This window comes from Schistocerca nitens, chromosome 2 (genome assembly GCF_023898315.1).
Source record: "Schistocerca nitens isolate TAMUIC-IGC-003100 chromosome 2, iqSchNite1.1, whole genome shotgun sequence".
Classification (NCBI taxonomy): Eukaryota; Metazoa; Arthropoda; class Insecta; order Orthoptera; family Acrididae; genus Schistocerca; species Schistocerca nitens.
The window spans coordinates 463269488-463294061 of record NC_064615.1 but is presented as its reverse complement, the minus strand read 5'-3'; the positions used below and the strand labels follow the sequence as shown (position 1 = coordinate 463294061).

Here is a 24574-nt window from a genome sequence, read left to right as displayed (position 1 = left end):
GTCCTGTAGGGTGGGTGCTTCAATGTTCTCCACTAAAGTTTTGTGATCTCGGTGGTGGTGGTGTCACGCAACAGGAAAACATTGTGGTATTGCAGATGTTGTCGAACGCGACACATTTGAGGCTTGCCATGTTGTTGCTGTGGTCTTCAGTCCTGAGACTGGTTTGATGCAGCTCTCCATGCTACCCTATCCTGCGCAAGCTTCTTCATCTCCCAGTACTTACTGCAACCTACATCCTTCTGAATCTGCTTAGTGTATTCATCTCTTGGTCTCCCTCTGCGATTTTTACCCTCCGCGCTGCCCTCCGATACTAAATTTGTGATCCCTTGATGCCTCAGAACATGTCCTACCAACCGATCCTTCCTTCTTGTCAAGTAGTGCCACAAACTCCTCTTCTCCCCAGTTCTATTCAATACCTCCTCATTAGTTATGTGATCTACCCATCTAATCTTCAGCATTCTTCTGTAGCACCACATTTCGAAAGCTTCTATTCTCTTCTTGTCCGAACTATTTATTGTCAATGTTTCACTTCCATACATGGCTACACTCCATACAAAATTTGTGATCCCTTGATGCCTCAGAACATGTCCTACCAACCGATCCTTCCTTCTTGTCAAGTAGTGCCACAAACTCCTCTTCTCCCCAGTTCTATTCAATACCTCCTCATTAGTTATGTGATCTACCCATCTAATCTTCAGCATTCTTCTGTAGCATCACATTTCGAAAGCTTCTATTCTCTTCTTGTCCGAACCATTTATTGTCAATGTTTCACTTCCATACATGGCTACACTCCATACAAATACTTTCAGAAACGACTTCCTGGCACTTAAATCTATACTCGATGTTAACAAATTTCTCTTCTTCAGAAACACTTTCCTTGCAATTGCCAATCTACATTTTATATCTTCTCTACTTCGACCATCATCAGTTATTTTGATCCCCAAATAGCAAAACTCGTTTACTACTTAAAGTGTCTCATTTCCTAATCTAATTCCCTCAGCATCACCCAACTCAATGCGACTACATTCCATTATCCTCGTTTTGCTTTTGTTCATGTTCATCTTATATCCTCCTTTCAAGACACTGTCCATTCCGTTCAACTGCTCTTCCAAATTCTTTCCTGTCTCTGACAGAATTACAATGTCATCGGCAAGTTTCAAAGTTTTTATTTCTTCGCCATGTATTTTAATTCCTACTCCGAATTTTTCTTACATTTCCTTTACTGCTTGCTGAATATACAGATTGAATAGCATCGAGGAGAGGCTACAACCCTGTCTCACTCCCTTCCAAACCACTGCTTCCCTTTCATGCCCCTCGACTCTTATAACTGCCATCTGGTTTCTGTACAAATTGTAAATAGCCTTTCGCTCCCTGTATTTTACCCCTGCCACCTTTAGAATTTGAAAGTGAGTAGAGGCTTGCCATACATGTAACAAAATTGATATGGTTCCGTGTGGCATGATATCCACGACCAACAGTCCTTCTGAACACACACACACACACACACACACACACACACACACACACACACACACGCACGCACGCACAAGAAAAAGAAAGAAAAAGCAGTTGCTGGCACTTTTCCTGCTGAAGGCGCAGTTTTGAAGCGTCCAGCACTGTGCAATTACATCATCCCTGCTTCTTCTCCCTGTTGCAGGCAATGGTATTACGCCAAAGGGACCCCAGCGCATCAATGGCGTTCAAGGTTGGCCTCCACCCTTTAAGCAATTTTAATTTTTGTAGTTCAATTGTGCAAGTGCTGCAATTTCTTTTCTGTATGTATATATGCCTACGCATCATGTCTTCAATTGATAAGACGCTTGTGCTGATAAAAGTATCTTTAACAGCTCTATTTGTTGTAAACATCTATCAGAGAGATATACTAAGAGCTTTCTGCATCAAGAACGGATAGACATGATAACACAGGGATGTGTTACTGCAGCCATGAGGAATATTGTTGAATAAGTAATTGCAATCCAACAGAATTGCAAGAAGATGCATTACATGACTGCGCCCACCAACACAACATGCTACATTTATTACAATTGTGTACCCTTTTTAAAATCTGCATCCAGTCTCCCACTACACAAGAAGCGGTTGTGGGCTGCGCTGGAAATACCTATGAGTAAGTATTTCACCCATCTCTAAAATACAGTATTATGTTTGGGTGTTTTGGTATATAGAGGACTTCATTATTATTATTATTATTACAGCGCTAGCTGAACTATTGTTGCCTGAGCCACCACAATAGCCACAATAATCCACAGCGCTATGGGCGACGTGGAAGTATTTACAGCATTGCCTTGTACGTCAAGTTTATTTGGATCTTCAAGCATGGCAAAGATTGTCTATTGCCGTAATTGCTGGTTGTAACTAAGTATATCCCATAAATAGCGGTTTTATTTTCAACTGTACCAAGAGACACACACTCACCTGGCGTAATTTGATGCACATGTCATCGTTACACTGGCGTAACAGTCTACACCAGCATCTTTACGTCAGTATAACTTTCTACACTGGCGTATGCGCCGTGCATACGCTGTGTATACACCATAAATACATGACGAAGTGGTCTCATTGCTCGCTCCTTTGCCTCTGAGATACATAGAGGCTATTGCAGTGCTCATGACGGTTTTGCACTGCTACGTGATGCACTTCTCCACACCTCTGTGTTCTGCCACGGTTGTATGAATCAGCATACAGCCCCAGCAATTCACAGTGAGCACAAGGTGCCTAAAGCAGCAATGGAATTGCATGATTTCCTATAAAAGCCTTTAATCTTCAAGTACATAACATTATTCATTATACCAAAACCTATAAATTTACAGCTATCGATAAACTGTTCAAACAGTTGCATGAGGGCTCTTAAACACTGAATATGTCAACATGGATAGCAACAAGACAGTTGTCATATAAGTATTAGTACTAATGATGAATAAAAAAGTTTCATCAATAATATACACTCCTGGAAATGGAAAAAAGAACACATTGACACCGGTGTGTCAGACCCACCATACTTGCTCCGGACACTGCGAGAGGGCTGTACAAGCAATGATCACACGCACGGCACAGCGGACACACCAGGAACCGCGGTGTTGGCCGTCGAATGGCGCTAGCTGCGCAGCATTTGTGCACCGCCGCCGTCAGTGTCAGCCAGTTTACCGTGGCATACGGAGCTCCATCGCAGTCTTTAACACTGGTAGCATGCCGCGACAGCGTGGACGTGAACCGTATGTGCAGTTGACGGACTTTGAGCGAGGGCGTATAGTGGGCATGCGGGAGGCCGGGTGGACGTACCGCCGAATTGCTCAACACGTGGGGCGTGAGGTCTCCACAGTACATCGATGTTGTCGCCAGTGGTCGGCGGAAGGTGCACGTGCCCGTCGACCTGGGACCGGACCGCAGCGACGCACGGATGCACGCCAAGACCGTAGGATCCTACGCAGTGCCGTAGGGGACCGCACCGCCACTTCCCAGCAAATTAGGGACACTGTTGCTCCTGGGCTATCGGCGAGGACCATTCGCAACCGTCTCCATGAAGCTGCGCTACGGTCCCGCACACCGTTAGGCCGTCTTCCGCTCACGCCCCAACATCGTGCAGCCCGCCTCCAGTGGTGTCGCGACAGGCGTGAATGGAGGGACGAATGGAGACGTGTCGTCTTCAGCGATGAGAGTCGCTTCTGCCTTGGTGCCAATGATGGTCGTATGCGTGTTTGGCGCCGTGCAGGTGAGCGCCACAATCAGGACTGCATACGACCGAGGCACACAGGGCCAACACCCGGCATCATGGTGTGGGGAGCGATCTCCTACACTGGCCGTACACCACTGGTGATCGTCGAGGGGACACTGAATAGTGCACGGTACATCTAAACCGTCATCGAACCCATCGTTCTACCATTCCTAGACCGGCAAGGGAACTTGCTGTTCCAACAGGACAATGCACGTCCGCATGTATCCCGTGCTACCCAACGTGCTCTAGAAGGTGTAAGTCAACTACCCTGGCCAGCAAGATCTCCGGATCTGTCCCCCATTGAGCATGTTTGGGACTGGATGAAGCGTCGTCTCACGCGGTCTGCACGTCCGGCACGAACGCTGGTCCAACTGAGGCGCCAGGTGGAAATGGCATGTCAAGCCGTTCCACAGGACTACATCCAGCATCTCTACGATCGTCTCCATGGGAGAATAGCAGCCTGCATTGCTGCGAAAGGTGGATATACACTGTACTAGTGCCGACCTTGTGCATGCTCTGTTGCCTGTGTCTATGTGCCTGTGGTTCTGTCAGTGTGATCATGTGATGTATCTGACCCCAGGAATGTGTCAATAAAGTTTCCCCTTCCTGGGACAATGAATTCACGGTTTTTTTATTTCAATTTCCAGGAGTATATAACATGTATAATAATTTGTTCTCCTAACAGATAAGGACCCATCGTCACAGCAGTCGCCCAACATAGAAATAATATTGTATAACCATACCTACATTTTAAACAAGTATGGTACTAGACGTTTCCAGAGGTGTGATGTTGAATCATGGATTCTACCCAGCGGGGGGCATTTGAAAACCCATGATTACCCATGGATGAGCAGAATTGTCTTTGTGGTGCTTCAATGCAGATTTCTGCTTTGTTTCATGGAAAAATACTCTCCCTGTCTGTTATACTGAGTGAACCTACAATCTCTGCAGACTTCCCATGGAAAGTTAAAATACGTAATGACAGAGTGTGCACACATCTACAGGAACACACCTTTAAAAATTTAATGCTTAGTGGCTAAGCATACTCTCTAAGTTGTGGAGCAATTTGCTATATACAACACATAAGACTTGTCAACCACCAAAATAAACCAACATTAAAATCTACAACTCACGCTGTGGATCGACGCAAGTGGAAATACATGAAGCAGTTGTGCAAGATATAGGCACAGAACTACACGGTTACTTAATTACTTTCAATTATCCAGCTATATGTAAGATTTTACAAAATAAAAGGAGTCTGTAGGAGCTATAATATGTGTGAATTTATTATTTCTCTATAACACCTCCATTAGAGTATGGCAAATGAAAAGTCATCACCATGACTGAGTAGATGAAACAACGTCGTCACAAGGGTCTTCTAGTAAGTGACTGGTCCTGCAATGATACCAGAAACCAGACAAAAAGAGGAATGGTTCACTACTTCTTGATAATGTAAGTGCTTGGATTGTCAGGCCATTTGATTCGGTGTAGACTAACCTCTTTCTATCGCTGTTAACAAATGCTGAAGGTATTGACTTCGATCAGGTATATGTATTTTCAAAACCGCTATTTCAGCCTAGATATTAACAATTACCGAAAATGCTGCATGGCACTCATTGAATAAAAGACCAAACATTTAGTGAAAACAGTGATATTCCAATACAGATCTTATTATTGCATTCAAATACGACAGTATAAATTCAAAATATATTTACCAAGCCCATGTAAGAGCCAAGATGACATTCAATGAATTTGTCAGGATATGCACCAATACTGGAATCACACGCAATATAGCTTTCTGGTGGTTGATAAAATAGAAAATTGAATGATGATCGATATAGATGGAACTTCCAGGAGTTTCTACTTAGTAGGTGGTGCACCAATATGCAACTATATCAGTATATGCATTTTAGACTATCGACAAATTTGAATGTGTGTCATTCCGAGGGCGTGGAGAACATGCGGCAATAAATCAACAGAAAACTCGAGAAAGTTGACAAAAAAATAATGGAACTGGAACGTTTTATTGAGGCAGTAGCTGGAAAAGGGGAGATGAACTGAAGAAGTCAATGGAAGACCAGTGGATATGCTCAATTTTATCAATGCAATAAACATAGAAGCTAAATCTCGTCACCACCAATAGTTTCGAAGTTGTGTACCACCACAAAACTGTCTCAGCATACAATAACATGATGGTGACAAAGCATAAAGTTACTGAAGCGTGAACAGCTAGTCATCAGAAACTATGATTGCTACGATTAGGACAGTTACAATGAGAACAGTCTCTCTCAGAAATGCTTAAACCAGTAACAGAAAGTCTAAAAAGGCTCTCGCAAATTATGGATGGAGGTAGAAAAGAAGAAGAGGAAAGAAACACTTTTACTGATTACATTAACAAACACACTGTTAGAGAGTTAGATAACATATATGAGGTTAGCAAGGTTGAACATTCTAGGTACTGTAAGTCATCCCATAAAAAAGGAGACTGAAATAGAAGCTAAAGGGTTTTTAATTTTTTAAGAATTGAGAAAATTTCTGTGTAATTTGTGCTTACCAACAGCATGAAAAGGTGTTTTGGTTAAACACAATAAGCACCTTATAAGAACTGAGAAACTTAGTAAGAAAGGGACAGTAAATAGACTGATTATAATACCATCACACTCAGTGTCAGATGTTCACATTCCATCTGAGAGGACAGTTTCTAACAGCAGCAAGAGGAGTTCAAGAGTTCCAAGAAGATCGACATCAACAAAAAGGCACCAGCCAAAAATGTTAATTATTTACGGTAAAGCCACTTGTTCACAATAGGTGAAAGCAAACATGCATCTGACGTCTTCTATTTCCACACATCAGACAGAAAATCATATTTGCAACAGTCTGATCATATATTGTCACAATGTCAAAAGACTATGAAATTAAGTAAGTGGACTTGAAATCCTCAGACGTGATGCTTATATATTTTCAGATATACATGTCTTGTGTACAAAAATGAACTCTGGCTAAAAGAGCCAGAGCTATCAATTTATTGACAATTTTATGTTAGTTCACCATTAAGCTAGGAAAAACAATAAAAATGTTGTTACCTGTGAATACCTAAAAATGGTATAAAAAGTGGACCTTTCCATCCCTGTGAAATACATTATTTAGACAAAAAGATAAAATTAGCAGGATTAGAGTTTGCAGGCCTAAATATATACATCAAGTACGTATGAAGATCACCTTATGGTAATTTCCTTCTCTTTCTTAATAACTTAATATTATTACTAGAAAAAGGCTCTCACAATAATTCTAAGGGAGTTATTGGAACAGGAGATCTAATACTGATTTTCTTGAATCTCCCAAAATGTCACAGTTTATGAACTTAATGCTTTCTTTAAACTTGATCATAAAAGTCATGTCTCCAATAAGGCTAAAAAGTTCTCTTGACCTTGTTGCAAATGGCATTGATTGCATTATAAAGATCAGGGATGCTGGCTTTTCAGATCACAGTGCACTGAAATCACCAAACCCTGTACTTCCTTCTGACAGAGTAGCTATCAAATGGGTCATTTCATGTCAAAGCAACCAATTGTACCACATGATTTGAACCATCACCTCTCAGATTAGGATGAATTTTTTTCAGGTAATGTACCCACTAACACTAGTTTAAATTTGAAATTTCAAATTTTTCTGACCTTTGGTTTTTCAGTTTCAAGGGTTTAAAAATAAAAAAACCTCTGTTTTTGATCAATGGATGATTGTTTTAAAATGCTGTACCTCAAAAACTATACAACCTAGAGAGCTCAAACTTGCACCATTGTTTTCCTCTAAAATTCCCTTCAATTTGATATGTAACATGACTATGCTACCTAAATCTGAAAATATTAAACTACTCCAAAAAACATTTTTTGAAATTTCCAAAATACGTACCCTAGGATTTTTTTACAAAAATTGTATTTGTTGTCCAGTCTAACTGACTACATGCATGCAAAATTTCAAGATGGGACCTCAATGGGTTCTTGTATAAAAAAAAAATATTTTACTACCGCAATACACACTAGTGAGATGGAAAGCAGACTATTTCTACGCTATGATTACTAAGGTAGGCCTATATAATTCTAACAAACTTAAGTTATTATGTTAGTCTTTTTATGCAACATAACCCCCTTATTGTTTGTTGATTCATTAAATGATATAGTGTTGTTTTAATTTAATGTTCATGATTCTTTTAACTATGCATCAGAAGGAAGTGAACACATTTTAATTGGTAATATACGTGCTACAAGTTAAAATTTTGAATAAAGCCACTCACCTTCATCCTTAGTTGTAAATGGCAGAGATTATCTTTTTCTTGGTTTTCTGGTGTTATTTGTAATCATTTACAACAAGTTCCTTATATTAGAAATTGGCATATAAGTAATTTCACTTGGGAAAAAGATTACCTTGTTGATATTTGCATGGATAGAACTGTATTTCTAACACTAATTGGTATTTATACAACTTACTGTGTAGTGAGGGTAGGTGTAACATAATTTAAATGTGCTTCTTTTATGATCTTTTAAGATATTTTCCAAAGCAAGAAAAGACAACTTCATTTCTTTAGCACTTAAAGTGTAGGTTCTTCCAGTAGCTGTTGTTGGATTCGCTGTTTGTAAAAGAGTATTTCCTGGGCCATCTAATATATCTCTTGGTTGTGGATAGTAAAAAGACTGGGCTGGACCCTTTGGGTGTAAAAAATTTATTCGGTACATGTCATTGTATTTTTCATCCATGCATACTAGCCACCAAGAGTCGTCATATGCTACTGTCACAAAACCAGCAGTAATATTTTCCATATGTGACAGTGTTATTTGGTTCAGTGTTGTCACATATTCAAGAGACTCATCCAGACTAAAATGATAAGGCTTGACAGTAATATGCCCGCATCTCGTGGTCGTGCGGTAGCGTTCTCGCTTCCCACGCCCGGGTTCCCGGGTTCGATTCCCGGCGGGGTCAGGGATTTTCTCTGCCTCGTGATGGCTGGGTGTTGTGTGCTGTCCTTAGGTTAGTTAGGTTTAAGAAGTTCTAAGTTCTAGGGGACTTATGACCACAGCAGTTGAGTCCCATAGTGCTCAGAGCCATTTTTTTGACAGTAATTTGACTCTCTGTGCAGGGTTTATATGAGTAAAACTTTTGTGTTCCCACAATCGCTTTTGAGCCACTAAACTGAGGAAGTAATTATTCTTTGGTCAGTTCATAGTCCTCTGTTGTGCAATATTCAAAGTCAATGTTTTTTATGTTTTCCATGGCAATTACATAAAGTGATTTGGGTGTTAAGATTTGCTGGTCATATGGCCTTTGTAAGCTGGCTTTAGCAGCTAGCCGCTTAACAGTTACGCCAAGGCCATCGCATGCGCTCTTGCCATGGGATGTTGCAAAGAACTCCCACTCTGCCTCAACTTCAAAATCAGTTTTATGCAAACACAAATTAAGGAAGTTTTTCTTATTTTTATATTGTACAGCGCTGCCATCAGAAAAGTAAGTAATCTTTTTAAGTGCAAAAGGCAAGTTTTGCTTTATGATTTCTAGAAGTTTTTTTTCTGGAATACATAGAAAGCGGCTACATTATGTTTCAGGCAATCTGATATGAAGACATACTGCAGATGTTTTAGTTTTCCCTCCCATTTATAATATATGATGAAAGGATGCAGTGTAGTTTCCCCGTTACATCAAGGTGACCGTAAGTGGGGTAGTGGCCAAAACTAGAGCCTTGACCCTATATGAAAATCTCACGTTTTTTTATAATAAAAAGTGAATGTCATACAAAATCGTAAGATTGTTAGGTTATTATTTTTTATATATTTCGTTCTCGCATTAAAATATCATTTAATGAATTAACAAACAATAAGAGGGTAATGTTGCATAAAAAGGCTAACATAATAACTTAAGTTTGTTAGAATTACATAGGCCTACCTTAGTATTCATAGCGTAGAATAGTCTGCTTTTCACCCCACTAGTGTGTATTGCGGTAGTAAAATATTATTTTATACAAGAACCCATTGAGATCCCATCTTGAAATTTTGCATGCATGTAGTCAGTCAGACTGGACAACACATACAATTTTTATAAAAAAAATCCTAGGGTACGTATTTTGGAAATTTCAAAAAATGTTTTTTTGGAATAGTTTAAAATTTTCAGATTTAGATAGCATAGTCATGTTACATATAAAATTGAAGGGCATTTTTAGAGGATAACGATGGTGCAAGTTTGAGCTCTCTAGGTTGTATAGTTTTTGAGCTACAGCAATTTAAAACACTCATCCATTGATCAAAAACAGTGGGTTTTTTTTTATTTTTATACCCTTGAAACTGAAAAACCAAAGGTCAGAAAAATTTGAAATTTCAAATTTAAACTAGTGTTAGTGGGTACATTACCTGAAAAAAAAATTCCTCCTAATCTGAGATATCAAGGTTCAGACTGTTAGTTGATTTGAGATGGAATGACCCAAATGCAGAAGCTATAATGACAGTAATTTAAATTATATATATATATATATATATATATATATATATATATATATATATATATATATATAATTTAAGGAAAGATGACTGGAAAACTGAATATGTTTCAGCAAGAGCATATGGAAAATTTGAAAACTTCATCCAGATTTCCAGTACCACTCCATTTACCATTTCCCAGAAAAACAAAAATTGTGACCCACAAAAAGAAAAATTTTTGGCTTACAAAAGGCTTTAAAACATCCTCAGTAAAAATGCTGCTACTGCACAGAGCTAGGAAACTGGACAATGGCAAGTTGGCAGAGTCCAATTTGTACTTTAAAAAATACAAAAATACTTATAGAAGAATAATTAAAGCAGCAAAAAAGGCTCACAATGGTAACCTCACCAGGAACTCCTGTAGCAAGTGTAAGATTCTACAGAGTACAATAAACGACCAAACTGAAAAAACGGAACCACAGAGGATAAATTCAGGTTGATCACAGAATGGCAAAAAAAGCAGAAAATACACATAAAATTTCCAGGAATTACAAAAAAAATTTGTCTCCTGTTCAAACACTGTACACCCTCAGCCCAACTACAATATTCCCATGAACTCCTTTTTCCTATCCCCAACACCGCCTTGTGAAATAGAGGTTATTTATAAGGGAAAGAATCAAACAAATATTCTCTATTGACCATGATATGGTATTTTGATTTTGACTTGAAAAGTTTTTCAGTTTCAGCATGAGCCTCACTCTTAACATCATTAACATCTGTTTTGAGGAGGGATCATTTCCTGACCAGACAAAAATTTCTAAAATTATGCCACAGTACATGAAAGGAGAGAAGACTGCCATGGAAAATTATAGTCCTATTACAATATTATATGAGTTTTCAAAAAATTTTGAATGCTGTGTTTCTACAAGGTCAGGAAGCTTTTTAAACTCCAACAATGTTACATCTTCTCAATATGGTTTTTGCAAAAGTAAACCAACCATAAATATGTATGAGTTTTTAAAGAAGTGCTCAAGTCTAATTCATGATAAACAGCCTGTCGGTGGTGTATTCCTTGCCCAATCTAAAGCCTTTGATATGGTCAACAGTAAGTGCTCCCTGAAAAACTTGACAAATTTGGAATCAGGGGTATTGCCCACAGATAGTTCAGTAGCTATTTAAGTGAAAGGAAGTCAACATGCAGAAATTAGGAATCCCAAGGATTCAACCTACTGCAGGTCAGATATCGTAAATACAACTTGTGGGGTCCCACAGGGGTCTATTCTTGGCCCAGTCCTTTTCACATTGTTCATCAATTACTCAGAAAAGATCCCTACATCCCTAATACTAATTATTTTTCCTATGCTGATGATACAAATATTTTAATTTCCAACAGAGAAGATATACTTCAAGGAACAGTCAATGAAACTAGCTTCACATAAAATGTTGGTCTGAGGCAAACAGACTGCTAATAAACACTCATAATACTGTAAGGATGAACTTCCACACAAGGCAGAGTATTATCCCCTCCAGTGTAGATATACATATTGGCAAAGTTGAAGTTGTTGTGTGCAGGACACCAAATTCCTTGCACAAATCGTCAGTAGTACACTAAACTGGAAACTGCATGTAGAAAAAGTTGCAAAGAAGCTCAGCAAAATGTGCTACCCACTCAGATCAATAAAAGATTCAGCCAACATTGACACTTTGAAGTTTGTATACCATGCTCTGTTTGAATCCATTATGAGCTGTGGCCTAATTTTCTGGGGAAATAGTTCTGAATGAAATACAGTTTCCAAACTGCAACAATAAATGGTCAGAATAATGGCATCAAATAATAGCATCAAAAAACAGGACTGATCACTGTAAACCACTTTTTGAAGAGTTAAAAATCCTTAAAATGCCATATCTTTGTATAATCGAAATGGTTTATTATGTAGCTCACCATTTAGGAACCCTACAGAGAAATGTAGTTTACCACACACACTGAAATAAATCTTAGTTAAAAATTATAGCACATAGCAGTAAATTATGTGCTGATGGTTGTAAATTTATATGCCGACATGTGCAACACCAACTCCCATCAGAGATCAAGACAATTAATAATCTAAAGGAAATGAGAACAGAACTAAAACAAATTTTATGAAATCACAGTTTCTATTCTGTTACTGCATTTCTTGGCACAAAATTCTTATTTCTCCATAAAAGCTCATCTTCTTTTATACATTGTAGCTCTGTTTAAATCATTACTTTTTCTGTCCATGCTGTATGCATTTGTATGCAAACCTAAACTTTGTAATACAGAAGTAAACTTTCCCCTTTGTAATGTATTTTAAATGCATACTTTTGAATTTCCATGTTATTTCTTCTATTCATGTTCTGTACTTTGTATGTAAGCCCAACAATTTAATACAGAAGTGTATTGCCATTACTATTTTACATTAGTAATGAATTTTAAATGTATATGGTACTTCAGTATTTCCATGTTGTTTGCTTAAACATTTTGTTCCCTTAATAATGTACACTTATTTAGATAAATTGTGCAATTCTGAATTTTTCAGAAAATATCCAGGTATATCCTTTCCTGTTTGTTGGCATTACATATGTATTATATGAACATTTGTATGATTATAATATCACTGTCATAATCATTTTAACTGTGTATTAGTATCATCTCATCTTCAATTTTGACCTGTCCTTTATCGTCATATGCTTCTCTGCACACAATGTATGGTCTACAGGATAAATAAAATTACAGAATATAAATTACACTTCTTAATGTTTGACTCATATTCTTAAAATAATAGTACTTAACCACATGTTCAATCTTTTTAACTGCAAAATGTCCATACTCTTGGTATATTTCTTATTTCACTGGAAGGTCTTAAAGAGTAGATGTGCAAATTCACCAGGTTCTGCTGTTCTTCTAATCGCTCCAATACAATGTTCCATTATATATTACCCAGTTTTCCTTCCTGTTGTGGTTAGGAATACACAGATGACTCTAATAATTCTATTTTTAACTTAGTATCTAAGTTATTTTCCATCATTATCATTTGGGCTAACTTTCTCACACATTTATTATTTTGACCTTTTTTATAAAATAAATTCTAAATTTGGTATTCAGCTCATACATGCCTTGTTTTTCTTCCAACCATGTAGGTAATCGTGATAATGTATCAGGAATTGTATTTTTTGGTCCTTCAGTGTAACGGATTTCACAATAAAATTCTCGAAGAACAGAGATGTAGAAATGGGGGAAAGGGTATGAGAGAGTCAGAACCTTCCCAGAGCATGAAGGGTTTCTTGTAGCTTTAGCATATGGAAGTCGTTAGTCATGATGAATATGAGATTGAATTATGCCTGTTGAACACGTACAATAACTGCTAGATTGCAAAGTTTGGCAGCAGTGAGAAGTGCTACAGTAGCTATGAATTGCGATGCTATGTTGAGCTTCAGTCCCTACTTGTTATCAGTGGCTGTTGGTACAGTTCGTGTTGACTGTCTTATATTTTGACTGCAGCCAACACTAGTGATCTAACAGCTGTAGTGATATAGTAGTGTGGCTAACTCGTGTTGGGTGTGTCAACTGAAAAATGAATAGTGCAGCGAGAGTGTCTGAACATGAACAACTCTATGATGTTGTTACTTCCATGTGTACTTTACACCACAACTGCTGATTACCAAAGCACATGGATGCCTCAAATGGCATCATTGTGTAGCAGACAGATAACAATCCCCCTTTTAGGTCCCTCCTCAATGTGGGGTCAAAATTCTCCTTCCTGCTTTGTCCACATCTCACACTCCATTCAGATCAAGGCTTAACTTAACACTGACAACTTATGTTGACTGCTATTGGTATCTATGCAGCGGAATTTTGCCGTCTGAGATCATTAAAACTTGAAATAAAAGCATCATGCTTAAACATGATAGTGATTACCAAAAAACTTGAATGCTTTCAATGCTTTAGGCTCTAGAATCTCTTGGAGTTTAATTTGTAGTGATGTGACAACAGGACACTAATAGGCATCCTTGTTGGTAGGCAGCGGGGAAATTGCTCCTCCCCCTGGAATCTGGGTACACATTTTTCAATCACATAATTAATGGATAACCGTCAGTTCCCTGAGTTGTAATAGGGATTTATTTCATCTTTTCAATTTAATTCTTATGACATGATATGTCTCGGAACTATACACCTCATTTATATAAAAAATGGGAATTATAAAGACTTACCTCCGCCCCTCCCTCAATGTAAAATTAGTGTCAATGCCCTTGAGAATATACAGTACATACGTTTGACCTATTTCCACTGGCGCAGTTCCACCCAGTGGCTGTGTCCTAGGGTCACTGACAAATCAACAAGTCCGTGTTAGTTTACTTGAGGGTTATATGAGGAATATAATCTGTGGAGCTTTTAAAACGTTTCGTTGCTCTGACATCAACAAGGGAGTTGCAGAACTTAGGATGACTGAGGTTGTGTTGTTTGTCTGGTTCACCTGACATGGTATTTCACAGTAAGTTTTTTATTTATGATTTGGAAAAGTGAGTATTATTTAATGAATGTGTTACTTTAAACATGCTAATCTTACACGAAAATAAAAGTGCCTTTCATATCATCCCTTCAATATTAAGGATAGGTAGTTACCACATAAATAAACCTTAAATACTCTGTTTCTAGCGCCGTTTTAAATGCATTATTATAAGGTCATTGCTCCAGAAGACAGACCCGTTGGGGAAAATACACTTTAATAGTGGAAATGCGACTTTATGTGCACTGTAATGTAGAGAATAATGTTCGTAGACGAACAGAAAATGTTACATTAGTCATTACTGTGCCAAAAGGGCCTGCTGAATGGGAGATGGGGGGAAGCAACAAAGAAGCCATCCTATAGTTTGTCTTAAATACATAATTTTCCTTTCAATTCATAATTCATTTCGTTAATACTTTCAAAGGGCTGCAAACCCTTTCCCTGATATGCCACATGTACAAATTATGCCCTAAAAGTTTTGATAATATTTACAAATTGTGTTCACCTGGAAAACAACAAAAACTGGTAACATGGTCAAGAAAACTGAAAGCTGTTGAATACTGCAAAATCACGTAAATCCCTCATAGTGGACCCGTTTTCCTGCCATAAGCCAATAGCAGTATAGCTTGTTCAATGGAATGTTATGAGTGAAATCTCCCACTGTGCTGACAACATTTGCAGCACCCATTACAATCTGACCACTTGCTGTGATGGAAATGACGCTAGGAAATAGCAACGTTTTATAGCTATGAATATGAAATTAAATTAAATTAATGCCATAGCTCAAGGTATTGGCAGACTAAGCCCAAGGCCCGTACAGAAAAACTAAATGAGGCCCCCAGTCTGCTTAGAAATTAGCGTATTTGTTGTGCTCATTTTGTAAAAAGTTATGAATTCTGTATAGATGTAATGATTGATAAAAAATTAAGTATTTATGATGAGTATACTGTACGCTTTAGTAATTGTAATACACATACTTTAGGGTGTAGGCGAGAAAACCCGAAACAGCATTCAGCACAGCGACCATCACGCAGAGTGCAAGGAAATAATAAAGAACAGGAGAAGAAAATTACCTTTTATTTTATACGTTTGGAAAAAATGTTTTTACAGCTATTATAACAGTTAGTTTCGTAATAGTAGTACGAGAGAGTGCTTATTCTTGATATTATTAGAGTACGTGCTTTCGTGTCTTTATTGTACTGAAATTCTACATAACGTCGTTGAAATCTATTTCATTTGAAATTTTTCTTTAGGTTGATAAATTGACAGACTGGCTTGTTGTTCTTAATTCACCATAGAATGAAGACAGTTTTTCATTAGTTCAGTTTAGAAAAACTTCTCTTGCATCGTGCAACTTAGACATGAATGGCCAAGAAGTATTGGATTATAAGTGATAAGTGTAATGATTCACTGAAGTCTCATTTAATTGTAAGTTGAGGAATTTCCTGTGCTGACCATCTAGCAGCTACGACAACACTCGTATCGACTGCGCATGGATGCCTGCGATAACATTTTATTTCTTGCAACAGATTCTCTAGTGTGACTGCCAGAGCGTCATCCGAAACTGCGAGTATTAATTTTGTGTCAACAATTTGGAAAATTTAGTAGATTTATTTCATGGACGTGTATCGTTGTGACAGTTCTTGTAGAAATCGATCTGTGCATACAAACACTGATCGACGAACTTCGTCTTGGATCGATAATCCAGCATCATGAGTTAGTAGATCCAGCATTGTTTTATTTACACTCCCTCTTCCTCGTTGATTAATGTTAATGTCCACATTATTGCATTTTTAGTGCCAAAAGTAACAGTATAGGCTATTCTTGTGGTTCGTTCCGTCACTAAAAGCTCATTCGGGGTATAGATTAGGCGAGTCCTTCATCCAAAGTAATTTTTGGAGACTGTCCTCCGGTATCATGTGCCAAAAGTTGATGTAGGTCAAAAAGATAAAATCACCTATACAGATAAGACAAAACATTATGACCACTGCCCACCGCGAAATTAGATGCCACCTGGTGACGTTACGGTCACGTGTGCCGCTATGAAAAAGACGTAAGCGCAGCGGTGCGGATGGGGGATCATCCTAGCGAAAATATGGACTGCAAATGGAGGAATCCACTGAGAAAAGCTACTTTGTTGAAGGAGAGCTTATTATTACGCAAAGCCTGTCAACGAGTATCACGGAAACGGCGAAGTTGGTCGAATGTTCACGTGCTACTGTCTTGAGCATCTATGGAAAGAGGTAAAATGACAGAGAAATTAACACTAGGCGGTAAATAGTTGGACGACGACGACTCTTCACAGAACGTGGGGAAAGTAGGATAGACGGTGATCTGCGCCATCTCTGCGAAAAGAGCACAATGCTAGTGCATGCACAAGTGTTTCACAGCACACCCTCCATCGTACATTGTTGAACATGGAGGTCCCGCAGATGACCACCCCTATGTGTTCACATGTTGACCCGACGACACCGACAGTTACGATTACAGAGGGCGCGGGACAGTCGGGTTCGACCGTCGAACAGTGGAAACGTGTCGGCTCTTCGGGTGAATCGTATTTTTGCTACACTAGGTCGACGGTCGTCTCCACAAACGCTGTCATCGAGGTGAATGGCGGCTCGAAATGTGCAGCACGCCACGGACGCAGGCTGGTGGGAGCAGCATTATGCTATGGGAGACATTGTCCTGTGCTTGCATGGGACCTGTGGTAGTAATCGAAGACATGCTGACAACTGCAAGCCACCTTCATCCCTTCATGCTTGATATTTCCCGATGGCGATGTCATCTCTTAGCAGTACAATTGTCGGTGTCTCGGAGCCATAACCGTGCTACAGTGGTTCTAGGAGCATTGTAGTGAACTCATGTTCCTGTGGGACCCACCTGGGTCGCTTTCGGGCGCCATCATCGCATACACAAATCAGAGGCCCGTTATTTACGCGAAGTACATGACCTGTGCGTAGACATCTAATGCCACATACCTCCACAAACCAATGAATAAGCTGCCGGATCCGTGAATCAGTGATGTATTTCGTTCCAAAAACGGACAAACAAGCTATTTAACAGGTGGTCATAATGTTCTGGCGCATCAGTGTATAGCTGGAAGGAGCAAGCTTTCTGCTGAGATGGTATGAAGATTTGCCTTGGATGGATCTTCCATATCTTCTAAAGTGCTCACAACTGTTTCCACGTTTCCTTTTGTAGCTATGAACTGTAATGAGCACTCCATCAAGCATCAGAGAATCGTTTCAAACTTTTTTCCGCTTTTACTACAGGTAATTCCCCTCTATATGTAAAATACGAGAAGAATGATTACATCTTCTCTGCACCACTAAACGGAGCGCTTGAGATTGTATTAATTCCACAAAGATTTAAGAATTGATTAGTACAGGGACTGAACATAGATTTTGCACTGACTTCACGATTTTTTCGTTGAACTCCTTTATGTAATCCTGACTTTGTCGAAGCGTTGTCATATCTTTGAGCCCCACACAGCGCAACATCCAGCCCATCTTTTTTCAGCTGCTGTTGAATCTATTTTCGCATATGAGGTTTTCATTGAACTGTAGCTGACATTTTGGCGAATTTCTTGACGTTCATGAGTAATTTTGTATGGTTTATAGTCACCGAATCACAACAATCACTTGTTTTGTAATGGAACTGTACACTTCCACACTGACTCAGAGAAGTGGATAAAAACAAGCTCTTGGTCTAGCATCGTTTGGTGCGTGTTTTTCAAGACCCGCGTCATTGGTTCCTGTTTCATTGACGGCAGTCTAAATATACTCAAGTATCTCGAGCCTCTAAGACATGCTGCTGCTTCATTTATAGGAAGACATCCTACTGTATAGAGGGCAATCAGTGTAGTACCAGCATAACGGACGTCCCTTGTATTCTGCGAAAGTAATGACAGACCCTCTTAGGAGAACATTTGGAGACCATTGGAACTGTCGTCCAGGAAACTCAAAATGGCCTGCACACTCACCAAACGTAACACTTGCATAATTTTATCTGTGACGAAAATTAAAACAAGACCACTGCCGAACGCATGAAATGCCTTATAACGTAGACATGTACTGCAGTTAACTGGAAATGAAAATCCAGTTGCAGTATTGCAGGAATACCCGGTATCAATATTTGGAGCGCTTCGTATGACAGCCGAGATAATAAACCCACGAAACGCACTTGAGTTACGTGCTTGCTCACATTTCGTATAGTAGGGCAGACGTTTGTGGATATATCTGGGGTGCCTGTCTTCGCTGCCTCATCCTGTAGTGTGGTCACATTAGGCGAATGCAGTGGCCCTTAGCGTACAAAACAAGAAATTTCAGTTTTACGTGACGCAAACATTTACGTACCACGCGGATCAATTGCTTGGATCGCCGCTACAGGAGTGTGAAACAAAAGGGAATAGTATGTTGCATGTCCACTGTTTTCAGTTAGATAGTAATGCCTTTTGACTAAAAAAACTGCGAATTTCATGTGAACAGTGGTTCGGTGATAACACTTTTTCATTTAATCATAGCATGTAAGCTTTCACGGCCGGCGTCTTCATTAATTAAAACTTTCGGGCTGCATTGCCGTGGTCGACTCATCTCAGAAGATGTTGCCCGCAGCTGGCAACGAAACGTCAGGAAGGAGAAGAAGTTTTATATATGGACCACGGCAATTCAGCCCGGAAGTTTTAATTAATGACTCTTGCATTTAGACACAAAAAACTTCAAAATATAAGTGGAAGTCACAGAAACATAGCTCGCTGCACTCCCATCGCACTGTTCAATTTGCTCGCGGAGCTAATCAATCAATGAAAAAAAAAAAAGAATCTACTGACTGCCATACTAATATGTTCAACGCTAATAGTTTTTTTGTTATATTGATTAAAAAACTGCAGTGATGTGCGTTTTTGACTTGGTCTACTTCTGGAGTATTACCACAGTCAGCCTGTAGAATTTTTAAACATTTCCTTCCATGTAATTTCTTACTTTTCAGATAATGCATTAGAAAACACATATTCTAGGAAATCACCTTACTTACACTACTTCCATTCTTTTATTGTAACACACAGTATATTACGAATATTTTAAGCATATAATGCCACAACGTTTCAACACTGAGCATTTCACATGTTCATTACCTCTTTTTAGGAACAATCATGGCGCCAACAGCTCAAAAAAGACCTTCGCAAGCATCAGTTAAATAATGTTTTCAAAGTAGCAAAAGTGACATCACTCAATGAAGACCTTACAGACAGTGGTGGAAACTTGTTAAACATACTGGGAAATATCTAGTTTCACTTCTTGTTGTCAATCTGACGTAGTCACTTCAGAATAGACGTGCGATTATGTTTGCTTTTCCCCATTTCGAACTCCACCTGCAAAAAATGACATTTCTTCGTTTTTTGACAGAATTAACTTAAGAGATATTGACGTATTTAATATATTGTAGTATATTCGTGAAGGGGTAACTCTGCTGAGAAAGAAAGCAATTGAAGTGGACTGCTGCATCACAAGCAGTCAATAGGCGCTAAGTACTAGCGATTTACGGAGCGATTTACATCAACATCAATAAGCGTCACAGTATTTCTACTACAGTGTCTTCATTTCCATTCGTTTGTACTAGAATTTTGAGTAGATGCAACTTGTGTTTCAATCCTAAACGTTGAAACTATTTATGATAGTTCAGCTGCTAATATTTTGGGATACTGATCCGAATGAACATCTTATACTTGAATAGAGCTGAGCCCCCCCCCCCTCCTCCCAGAAGAAAAAAATTATCTTTTCTCCTGTTGAAGGAACAAAACCCATGTCATCAGTTTGTTATGAAAAAAACTTCTACTCATTGAAGAGGTCAATTCCTGATGCTCGGTGTACACTATGGTTTTTGTTTTCTGCTAAGAGATACCTAAATCTTCTGAAAGTGCTGACTACAGCTAACGCTTTCTTTTCTATAATGGAATAATTTATCTCCCGTTCCATAGATAAATGCCCCTGGAAAACCTCGCAAGCCACAGTCGGAGGCGTCTGTTGATATCATAGTTACCTCACTGAGACTTGTCTGGTACAACAGAGGCGAATATAACAAATTTTCTTTAATTTCATCAAAAACTAATTTGTCTTCCTCACTCCAGAACAGATGTGACAGTTGTTTCAACAATTGCAGAATAAGAAGATTCTTAGCATGATCTTCCGTTAGAGATTTTCGAAAGAAGTTTATCATGCCTATAAATGACCGTAACTCTTTGTTGTTATGAGAATAACGACATTTAACGACAACTTCTACCCATTGTAGGTCACCACCTACAACACGACCTTGAAATTTTAGCTCCTTCATACTAAATGAAGATTTGGCCAGTTTCACAGTAATTCCCCTTTTGTTCAAACTTACTAAAAAGTTCCTCTAACACCTCTTTATGCTCGATCCATGTCTTGAAAATAATGAACAAGTCATCGACATTGCCCAAAGGTAAATCTAATGCCCGCATGAATACAGATACTGACATATTAAGGCCAAACGCCAAAACACTAAATTGAAAGGACCACCTTTCAAAGAGAGATGCTGTGTAAGGATGTGGCTGTGGATGCAGGGCCACCTGCCAGTAGCCAGGTGCTACTAATACATCTTGCTCATTCAAGTTAGCTAGTACTTGTTCCACTGGTAACAGTTTATCTCTTTGCATCTGTATAATTTGATTTATTGTTCTGGCGTCTAAAGCCAGATGTTGAGTTTTTATTGTATTCATTTTGGGGTCTTTCAATGATACCCTGTTTTATCACCATTTTAATTGCTGATGTAGTAGCTGCTTCGGGCAGCATAATCCTAACAATAATGGGATGTTCACATTTGGTACTACCTAAAAATTATAATGAAATCTTAAATTGCCAAAAAGGAATGATAGCAACATTTATTCCTTTACATCTTTCCTCTACTTCCAGTAATACCCATTAATTCAGCTGAATATTCGATATCTGAAGAAACTGGACTCTGCCTACGCGAAATGATATCATTGAGGCGGTATCACATAGTATTAGTGGGCTCTCACCTGGAGATGGCTAATTCCTTATCTGATGTGGTTGCCAGGAGTGTATGTTTGTGATGGCCAAAAGCATCAAACACTAAATAATAATAAAATAGGACGTGGTATGCCGAATAATAACAAATACTCTTTTCCAGAAGACTCATTACAGTTCAGTAGAGTTTGTGTCAGGCTCTGTACTCCAACCTGTATCCACGCGTACTAGCCCAACAGCATTGTGGGAGAGCCTCTGAGGAGTTCTGGAAACATGGAGAGCCGCCGGTGCTTATTTGAGACCTTGAGTCATTTCGTGAGGCACACGCTTTTGGCTCTGTTTGACGATGACTGCCCATAATGAGCAGCAAAGCGTATCCATCGGCGAGAGTAAAAGGAATTGTGTCTCTCTGGAACGCCTGTCCCTTTTCTTGTAGAGTAAGTTAGCTGACTCGCTGCCCACGGAGAGCCAAACGTGTGGTGTGTGCAGGCGCTGGCGGAGTGGATGGCAGAAGCTGGGACGAGTCGGGAGGATTTGTCGCGGTTGCTGAAGACTGCGACGCGCGCCAACGCGGCAGACCTCTCGCTGTCCGCGGGCGTCGTGCCTGATCAAGACGAGCTGACCGCCATCACCGCGCCCTCCGACGACGCCTTCATCGCCGACCAGTCCGAGACGGTGAGCGCCTGTGAGCTACCTATTTAGCGGCGTTCATTCATGTATCGGGTTTTGTGAAGAAATTAAGTGATGTAGCCTTTGACTATCCAGTTCTTTTTTCTTTGTTGTTATTTTATCCCCCTTGCCCTATATGGGTGGAGGGTGAACTGCCAGCGGTACAATCTCAGCAAGCCATCTTACAATATGTGGCATAGTGTTCCTTGTGTACTAGTGTCACTTTTCCCTTTTCCTGTTCCACTTACGTACAGTTCGCTGGAGAAACGATTGCCGGCAAGTCTCTGTGTGGGCTCGAATTTATCTTCGTGGTCTTCGAGAAGCGACATACTGGTTGACTTTCATGAACGTATTCTACGGGAACTTTAACAATAGACCACGCTGTGATGCAGAACGCCTCCCTTGCAGCGTCTGCCACTGGGCTTGGCTGAGCATCTCCGCGTTGCTTTCGCGCTTACTAGAGCATCCTGTAACGAAACGTGCTGCTGCTGTTTGGATCTTCTCTATTTCATGTATCAAGCCCATGTGGTACAGACCCCAGACTGGCGAGCAGTATTCAAGTATTTTTCGAGTGAATGTTTTGTAAGTTACATCCTTTGTTCCTGAGGATTCTTCCAATGATTCCAGTGAATCAATCAGTCTGACATCTACCTTACCTGCGGTTAATTTAATGTGACAGTTCCATACGCTTGCTCCTAGACATTTTATCTAAATGACTGCTTCGAATGGTTGTTCTGTAATTGTGCTCCCAATACGTTAGTAAAGGAACAACCTGCGTACCACCCCACTTTCCACTGTTGCCAGATGTATCCATGATGGCGGCGTTGACGTCATCCAATATGGCGGCATGTAGACTTGGCAACAGCGCAAAATGTCATCCAAGATGGTGGCCATGACGTCTGCCGATGACGCAAGTACCGTTTTACAAGATGGCGGCTTTTAGTGGGAAAGTTCCGCGCCCCCTCCCCCAGAATAATGGTGGGAAGTTCAAATTCCAACAGGATAATGCATCACACCGCAGTTATCTCTACTAACCTAAGAAAACTCGCGTGAAGGTAGGTCACTTGAGCTAATCTAAGTCATCTGACCGTCACTTCTTCCTATGAACTGGCGCCAAGTTGGAATTTTGGCTGTAGGTAAAGGTCAATTCGCATATTTCTACTAAGCTAAGGAATGGCGCGAAAAAAGGACATTTGGACTAACCTCAGTCACCCGACCGCCACCTCCTCCTAAAAATTCGAGGAAAAAGGACTTGCACATTAGTCTTTATGTAAACAATTTCATGCAGTATGGCCATCCAGTATGTTTACCACGAGGCCCGTACTCCAACTGACTTAGTACACAGCAACATCACCAGAGGGTGCTCTCATCTGTGACGTAATCCAAAATGGCAGGAAACAGTGTGTTCACCACAAGGTACGGATTCAAACTGACTTGGTACACAGTGCGACCACCAGAGGGCGCTGTCGTCCAAGATGGCGGCTATGACGTCAGATGATGACGCAAGACCTGTGATGTCACAGACACACTGATAGGGTTCGAACCCCAAATCCAAGATGGCGATGATGGGTAATTCAAAAAGTGCCACACGCCCCTCCCAGGCGGGAAATTCAGATTTTGTCAGATTTTCGCGAGTGCCACGCCCACCTGGACTTGGAAGGAAATAATTAAAATCTCCATCACGATTCTAACCCGACTACCACGTCCCCTTACCAACCCATATCGGCGGGATAACGTGTACTAATGTGCACTAACGTGTACTAATGTGCATAGCACGTGACGTCATCCAAGATGGCGGCCGTGACATCAGTTGATGACGAAAGTGACACACCCTCCTGGCGGGAAGTTTGAATTTTGGCGGAAGATAGGTCAATCGTGCTACCTCCAGTATGCTAACCCCCCTCCCATCCCATGGATATCTCTACTAACCTAAGAAAATCGAGAGAAATTATGTCATTTGGGCTACCCCCACTAACCTAGGTCATCTGATTGCCACCTCTTCCCAGGAACAGGCGCCAAGTTCGAATTTTGGTGGTAAAGAAAGGTCAATTCGCGTATCTTTACTAAGCTAAGCTAATGGTGTGAAATAAAGGACACTTGGACTACCTCCACTAACCTAAGTCATCTGACCGTCAGCTCATCCTAGGAACTGGCGCCACCTTTGAACTTTGGTGGGAAGATCGGTCA

The 24574-nt window shown here is 39.9% G+C and overlaps 1 protein-coding gene across 1 annotated transcript in view; it reads left to right on the top strand.

Annotated features, from left to right (window-relative positions):
• Positions 1 to 24574, top strand: part of LOC126235098 (damage-control phosphatase ARMT1-like) — a 152660-nt gene that overhangs the window by 9051 nt on the left and 119035 nt on the right. Inside the window, exon 2 of the mRNA XM_049943832.1 lies at positions 22208 to 22393. Within this exon, the coding sequence (XP_049799789.1) occupies positions 22208 to 22393 (186 nt within the window). The remainder of the gene's footprint in view (positions 1 to 22207; positions 22394 to 24574) is intronic.